Source organism: Miniopterus schreibersii (assembly GCF_964146895.1).
Source record: "Miniopterus schreibersii genome assembly, chromosome: 3".
Classification (NCBI taxonomy): Eukaryota; Metazoa; Chordata; class Mammalia; order Chiroptera; family Miniopteridae; genus Miniopterus; species Miniopterus schreibersii.
This window is the reverse complement of record NC_138103.1, coordinates 7,178,111-7,186,250: the sequence shown is the minus strand read 5'-3', so window position 1 is coordinate 7,186,250 and position 8,140 is coordinate 7,178,111. Positions and strand designations below refer to the sequence as shown.

The 8,140-nt window shown below is 46.9% G+C and overlaps 1 protein-coding gene across 1 annotated transcript; it reads right to left on the bottom strand.

The window, feature by feature from the left end:
- Positions 1-5,579: 5,579 nt before the first annotated feature.
- Positions 5,580-7,152, bottom strand: ZG16 (zymogen granule protein 16; the record flags this gene model as incomplete). Its single annotated transcript, XM_081132293.1, has 3 exons — positions 5,580-5,895; positions 6,812-6,944; positions 7,098-7,152. 3 exons carry the CDS (start codon positions 7,150-7,152, stop codon positions 5,580-5,582), a joined length of 504 nt encoding a protein of 167 aa, XP_080988419.1.
- Positions 7,153-8,140: the final 988 nt, after the last annotated feature.

The following is an 8,140-nucleotide window of genomic DNA, read 5'->3' as shown; positions in this document are numbered from 1 at the left end:
CTTGGGGCTGCTTGAGAGGCCTGGCCCTGTGTTCCCTTGGCATGGCTCTCTCCCTGCTCCCCTCTACAGCGGGAGCTGGAGGACTCAGTACCACCCACTGTGGAGTCCCTGATGATCCAAACGAGGATGTAGTCACATCACCCAGTTAACTTGGTGACCTCCTGTAGGCCTGGAGGTCTTCTTTTTGAGAGATTACCTTTCAACTCTCTATCATCAGAAGAGCTTTGGGCTCCTTTGCAGCTGGTGGCCTTTGGGCCCTTCGCTCTAGGCATGATCCAGAGCATTCCCTATGTGAGGAGGCCTCAGACTGCAGTCATTCCAGACACGCCCCCATTCCAGGCCATCTGGGGTTATGTGTCTGGGACCTCCCTCCTTCTCCATACTCACATCTCAGGTCTTTATAACATTCAACCACCGGACAATGAGGCCAGTTATTTTTATGTAACAATAAATTTCTAAAATTAAATTTCTAGGATGCGAGAGCTGGATAGGTAAGTCTTAGAGAGCATCTGACCCAAATAAGCTCAATTTACAAATGGGAAATTGAAACCAAGAAAGGTTAAGAGATTTGGCTGGAGTCATAAAGCTTAGGGGAGCTAGAACTTAGGTCTAGCTCTACTGGGACCTTTGATAGCCAGGTTCCCAACATTACTCAGTAATCCTTATACCCGATTCCCCACCCCAGTCCTAGTAGGTTTTATCAGGTGCAACAGGTAGTTTATGTGTCAATTTGGCTAGGCTATCTTACAGTATTCAATCAAAGCTAATGTAGGTGTTGCTGCGAAACTATTTTGCAGACATGGTTAGCATCTGCAATCGTTTTAAGTAAACATTATCCTGGATAATCTGGCTGGCCTCATCCACTGAGTTCAAAGGTTTAAGAGCAAAACCAATACTGTTTGGTATCACTTTATATGGAATCTAAAATTATAAAGTCAAACTCATAGAAACAGAGTAGAATAGTGGTTGCCAGGAACTGGGAAGTGCAGGAATTGGGGAGATGTTGGTAAAAAGGTTCAAACTTCCAATTATAAGGTAAATAATTCTGAGGCTCTAAGATATAGCATGGTGATTATAGTTGATTGTATAATTTACAGTGATTATACTGTATTGTACAATTGTATAATTGAAATTTGCTAAGAGAGTAGATCCTAAGCTCACCCTTTTTTTAAAAAAAGGGTAATTATGTGAGATGATGGATGTGTTAATTTGATTTGGGAATCCCTTCATAATATATACATATATCAAATTATACTGTACACTTTAATCTATTACTATTTTATTTGTCATTTGTACTTCAATAAAACTTGAAAAATTTTAAAAGAAAATGAAGTTACTAACAGTATAAATTTTGATAACCTAACAAATTAATTTGTGGGGGGAAAAAAGAGCAAAACCGAGGTTTCTGGTAGGGGAGTTTTCAAACAGTGGGCCTGCCCTGCAGAGTTCAGACTTGCCCAGGCAGCCTCCACAGTTGCATGAGCCAGTTCTTTGCAGTAAATCTCTTTATGCATGTATGTATATACATCTCCCACTGGTGCTTTCTCTGGCAAAATCTGACTGATACAGCAACTAGCTCTATTTACTCAACTAAACAAGTAAAGGTTGGGTATTAACTCCCTCAAGGTTTACTCCATAGAAACTAACCAATATCTTCACTCATATTTATTTTCTTCCTTTTAGTTTCCCGCTGCAGCACCTTCATATCCTCCTCCCCAGTCACCTCTGGCACCACGTTTGATCAGCTGTCTTCTCTCTCCTGAGGGTTCAGCCTCTTCCTCTAACCCCTTCATCATATAGACATGCTCATGTCTCTCCTCCCTTACATCCCTTGTAAATATGACTCAGTAGCCTATTTTCCTGCTTACTAGAGCCAAACTTTGTTGACTCTTGCTGCCTGTATTTCTCCACTTCCTATTTATTTCTTACCCAGTTGCAGCCTCGCTCCAGCTACCCCTAGTCCACTGAAACTTTATCAAGATAATGAATGACCTGATTGCCAAAGCCAAGGAAACCGAAGTTCGTCCTTTTCTTGATTCAGTGGCGTTAATCACTCCTTGAAATGTCTCCTTTGCCTTCCAGTGCACCATTCCTCGCTCCCTTTACAACGCCCGCCCCACCCGCCCACCGATCGCCCTTTATTTCTTTGGACCAACCTTCAAAAGTTGGTCCAGTATTCCACATTCCCTGGGGGACTTCTTGGCTCTCATGACCTGAACTTCATTATCTACATGCTGATGTCTCCTGAATCTAAGCCCTGTACCAAAGCTTTATTCCCAAATACCTCTCTGCCTGATGTTGGACCTCAACCAGGCTGTACCACGGGTTCATCAAAATACAACAGGTCCAAAAGCTAATTAAGGTTTCCTTTTGTACTCCTCTGCCTCAGAGAATATCCTGGTCGCCCACAGGTGGGGTGGTTCTCTTAGACCCTCCTGCTTCGCTCCCCTCATGCTTGCAGTTATCAAGCTCTTCCACGTCTGCTCTCCCCTTCAAATCTCTCAAGTTCTTCCTTTTTCTTTTTCCCTCATATTACTGCCTTCATACAGACATTTTATCATTTCTGACACAGACCTAGTCTCTTAAATATTTTCTTCTTTAAAATATTTTTTTATATCTTTATTGATTTCAGAGAGAGGAAGAGAGAGAGACAGAAACATCAATGATGAGAGAGTCATTGATCGAGCCCACAACCCAGGCATGTGCCCTGACCGGGAATCGAACCCTGATCACCTGGATCCTAGGTTGACGCTCAACCTCTGAGCCACGCCCGGCTGGGCAATATTTTCTTTTTTAAAAAAATATGTCTTTATTGATTTCAGAGAGAGGATGAGAGAGGGAGAGAGAGAGAAACATCATTGATGAGAGAGTCATTGATCGGCTGCCTCCTGCACACCCCCTCCTGGGGATCGAGCCCGCAACCCGGGCAGGTGCCCTGACCGGGAATCAAACTGCGACCTCCTGGTTCATAGGTCGACGCTCAGCCATTGAGCCATGCCGGCCGGCCGGGCTTAAGTATTTTCTTATCCTGCTTTCACCTTCAGTCCATTTCCCCCACCTTCACCAGAAAATTTATTTTCTTGTCAATCTTATCAGTCCCCCGGTTCAGTGTCTTCCTGTAGCCCATAAGATAAAGTTTAAATAGTTAAGCATGATATTCAGGGTTCTCCGCCTTTCCGGGAGACTTCATCTTTTCCCAATTGTACTTTGCATTTTAGCTGTCTGAACCACTTAGGAGTTTCCATATCTTCAGATTTCTGCGTAAGCTGGCCTCAGCACCCCATACTGCCCCTTCCTTCACGAGGTCTCTCCTGACACTCCCAGAGAGATTTACCCCCCTGGCTCCTTTAGCACCCTATGCAAAACACCTTTGTTACAGCACCAATCAAATCATTTGACTGGCAGAAAAGAAACAGTTCTTCAGCAGTCTTTATGTTCCTAGAACCTAGCAGGGAATGTTTGATAAACGTGTGACTGGCTCAGTTCAGCACTGAAAAAACTTCATTAAGTAAAGGACAGTTTTCTTTAAGTAAAATGTTCTGCAACATTCTACTACGCAGACTCGGCAAAAGCCAGGGATCCCACCACTTAGCCGTCCGCTGCGGCTGCCTCTGCAGCGCCAGCGCCCTCGCGGGCGGTGAGACCCCTGGCTCGCAGGCCGTCCTGAAGCCCACCGGGTATCTGATCTGTCAAAAAGCTGTCCGACTCTGCCGGGAAAATGATCCAAGTGCTGATACATGCTGCAACATGAGTGAACCTTGAAAACATGTTAAAGGGAGAGGCTCGACACAGAAGGCCACATCATTGTAAGATTCCATCCGTAGGAAATGCCTGGGATAAGCAAAGCCATAGAGACAGAAAGGAGATGAGTGGCAGCGAGGGGACAGGAGAGGAGAATGCGTCCCTGCTTAAAGGGTGTGGGCTTTCTTGGCTTGCTTTCCCTTTCTTTCTTTCTTTCTTTCTTTCTTTCTTTCTTTCTTTCTTTCTTTCTTTCTTTCTTTCTTTCACAGGAGAAAACCAAATTTATTTATTTTTTAAATTTAATTTTTTTTCCCATCACCACTTATCCCTCCTATACCCTCTTCCACCTCCACCCCCTCCCACCCCCCCAGGGTTTCTTTTTTTTTTTTCTTTTTTGTCAATCCTCACCCGAGGATATTTTTTTCATTGATTTTCTTTTTTAGAGAGAGTGGAAGGGGGGGGGAGAGAGAGAGAGAGAAACATGGATGTGAGAGAGACACATCGCTTGGTTGCCTCCTGCACACGCCCCGACCGGGGCAGTGATCCAGCCTCCAACAGAGGTACATGCCCTTGGCTGGAATTGAACCCAGGACCCTTCAGTCTGCAGGCCGAGGCTCTAACCACTGAGCCAAACCCGCTAGGGCTTGGGTTTCTTTTTGAGGTGATGAAAGTATTATGGAACTAGAGAGTGGTGATGGTTGTTCAATCTGTGAATATACTAAAAACCACTGAAAAGGCACAGAGGGTGAATTTTATATTATGTGATTTACATCTCAATAAAGAAAATTACAGAGACATTATATTCCATTCCATGGACTTAATTGTTTAAGACAAAGGAACTTTTATAAAAATAGACTAGGCATGAGTTCATTTCTATGATGTTAATATTTCTTTATAAAATTACATGTACATGACTGTTATCTTTGTCTAATTGGGAAGAAATGTTTTAGGACTTGGAACTAGAGTCCTAAGAATTATTTTCAAAGCATCTTTATATTGCTGAATCTATCCGGTCACTCTAATGCTTCCCCTGAACTCTAACCCATCCCTTATGTTCATGGAAACCCACAGTGGAAATCTCCCCACTTTGGAATGCCCTTTTTTGAGGAGGTATTGGCAGTATAGAAGCTGTGAGGAGGTGGTGGCTTCTTAAGGAAGGAGCCTCAGTTCTAAAGGAGCTAAGCAAGGACACCAGGGCTTATGGGTAAAGGTGGGGAGGAACTAGGCTGGGGTGACAGGCAGAGGCCTTGACACATTAGGTGGCGGGTGGGTTCTGGGAAAGAACAAGGGATAATGGTCCAGGTCACCCACATATAGTGAGTGGGTTAAGGTCAAGAGAGTGAGGTGACAACCTTGGTGAAAAGGTGGTATCTCAAGGGGAGGGGAGGACAAGGGGAGGACGAGGGGAGGGGAGGGAAGGGGAGGGCTGGAGAGTGGAGCATCTCGGGTTTTGGCAGTAAGTCACATCGGGGCCTTACCCTCGGCCTCAGAACTCCAATTTGGGTAAACACTCTCAGGAGCTATCCTTGAAAATGAGTTGGTGCAAATCAGAATCTTATCTCCTTTTGATAAATAATAAAGAAAAGCCCAAGACTTTCACACCTTCCCCTCATCCTCCCACTCATCCCCAGATTAACATCCTGCAGAGAGCCAAGAATGAGACTCGCACATCCACACCCAGAGTAAGGAGGCAGATCCCAGCTGCAGACACCCACATACACACTAGCTTTAGCCATGTCCTTTATTGTTTTAATTGAGTCATGTGGATGGGGTTAGTGGTAAGGGGGTTCTCCCCCCCTCCCCCCACTGCATTGCCCTGCCTAGGAGTAGGCTGAGGCTCAGCAGCTGCTGCAGTCACTGGGGTAGACGTCCCAGTGCAGGCTGATGGCATTGATGAGGGAGCCAGATCGGCCACTGATGAATCGTAGCACGGTGTTGGGGTGCAGGGGGACAGCATTGAAACTTGTGCCTGTATCTTTTCCAAAAGGCAGGTATCGGCCCTTGTCAGTCACAAAGACCAGCTTCCTCACGTAGTACTTGTACTTGCCAGACACCTGGATCACTGATTCCCCAGGGTGCAGGAAGATCTCCTCCAGGTCTCCCTGGGTGCCACCCACGTAGTCACTCCACACCTTGCCATAGCGCACCTGGAGACTGGGCAAGGAGGGCAGGAAAGGAGACACTGAGTAGGGTGAAGAGAACTCCGGACCTCTTGGCCTGTACCCCGAGACCTTCAAACTGGTGACAGGGATGATAAGTCTCCTGCCAGTGCCACAGTATGTGAGGGTTGGGTGAGCCCTTGGAGATCATACAGGGAAATTCAACTCCTCCTTTTGACCACAAACAGACTCACAGAGGGAAAACACCTTGCCCAGAATCACCTAGACAGTGTCAGAGCTTGAGCTTGAAGTCTAGACTCCCACTATGCCCCTACCCCTACTTGGGAAGAAACAAAGCAATTTCTCAAACATCTGAAAGGCTCCAATGAGGAAAAAGTCTTGTCTCTGCTGTCCCAGGACGTGGATCTGGGATCAGAAGGATACATGTTTTGGGAGAGGCATCATGCAAAGATGGAGGATGCCAGAGGGGATTTAAACCTCTGGTGGGGCCTCAGCCAGGTAGCTCAGTTGGTTAGAGCGTTGTCCTGATATGCCAAGGTTTCGGGTTTGATCCCAGGTCAGGGAACATACAAGAAGCAATGAGTAAATGCATAAATAAGTGGAACAACAAATCCATGTTTTTCTCTGTCTCTGTCTCTGTCTCTCTTCCTCTCTCTCTCTCTCAAATCAATAAATAAAAGTGAAAAAATAAACCTCAGTTGGGGACTAAACTAGACAATGTCCAGGCCCCTGAGAGTTTATGGTATGTGATTTACCCAGGGTCTCTCATGTTCGGGTTGCAGAGGTTTCAGCAGCACAGGTCTCGAAACCAAGCCTCTAGCAACTTTTGCATACCATGTTATCCCTGGGCCTTGGTGATTGAGACAGGTGTGACCCAGGCTGACTGAGAACTTCCCAAGTTAGTAAGACCCCAGAAGGTCCCCAAGCCACAGAAACTCAGAGAATCTTACCCAACGATGTAGTATCTGTTGACTCGGACTCGGATGGCAGTGATGGGGCCGTCCAGCTGGTTGCCAGAATGAGAGAAGCGCTGTCCGCCACCGCCTCCGTACTCTCCACTGAAGGAGGAGGACCTCGCCTGAACTGCAGGGGAAAGGAAGAGATGGAGCGAGAAATCCCCTGAGCACTCAGTTTCTCCCTTTCTCCCACAGCTCCATTCCCACCGCCCCGGGCCTGCCTCTGAAGCCGTGGCCACCAGCAGTGACCCCTGTCCTGGGCTCCCGGCTTCTCACTTACTGGCATTGGCGGAGGCCGACGCGCAAAGAAGGGCAAGAAGAGCAATGGTCAACATCCTGGGGCTGCGTGGGAAGAGAGGAGAAAGTGAAGACGTACCCTTTTCCTCCGGACTTCATTTACCCAGGCAGCCCTGTCCTCCACCTGAGACTCAGACCTAGCCGACCCAGTCTTGGCTTTGAAAGGGTGGCGTGGCCTCTAGTCCTGTTCCTTGCAGACACTTGTCCTCAACCCTTCTGCCTCTCCCTGGTCTGCCTGTAGCCAACCCTCCTCTTCTGTCCCGAGCCAGGAGATCAATCCTAACCCTGTATCTGGATTAGGCTGTGTCGAGTGCTGCTCCCTCTGGGCACAAAGCAGGAAAGGAGTTTTCTAAAGAAGTAGAGGAAATCTCCAAACCATAGAGATGGTTGACTTTACCAAACCAGGAGTCTGAGAAAACCTAACTGAAGTCCACCGGGGATAGATTGGCCTGGCTTATGGGGCATCTGGGGCACAGTTTAAATTCCTAGCTTCACCCTGGTCTCAGAAGGAAAAGAGCACTTTAGAGGTGTGTCCCTGAGTCCCCTGCAGAGAGAAGGCAGTGAGAGAAGAGACTGTGCCAACACTAGTTTACAAGCAGTGCTGGTGGAGGTGGGATAGACTGACAAGTTGTAGGAGTTAGAACTAGCTCAAGATATTAGATCCCTGGTGCCTAGTCTATTTGTCATAATTCTTTCTCCACTAACACAAATTTGGCCCTGTCCATGCCCCTGAGCATCCCAAGTGTCCCCAGTTCTTCAGCTGAGGCCCAGATATTGATGCACCTATAATTAGCTCAGATCCAGATGCCCCGGTTTATTGACACCCAGGTCTCCTCTCTGCCATTCAATCCAGGCAGGCTCTTCTCCTGCTCAGCTTGAATTCCCCCTAACTCAAATCCAGGCATCCTCGTCTCCTCTTAGACCAGCCTCTGTCACCCCTTACCTGGCAGTTTCAGGTGCAAAGTAACCCCCAGAATCTTCCAGATCTTTTATAGTAGGTCTAAGCCCTCCCCCTGCTCTTTATCG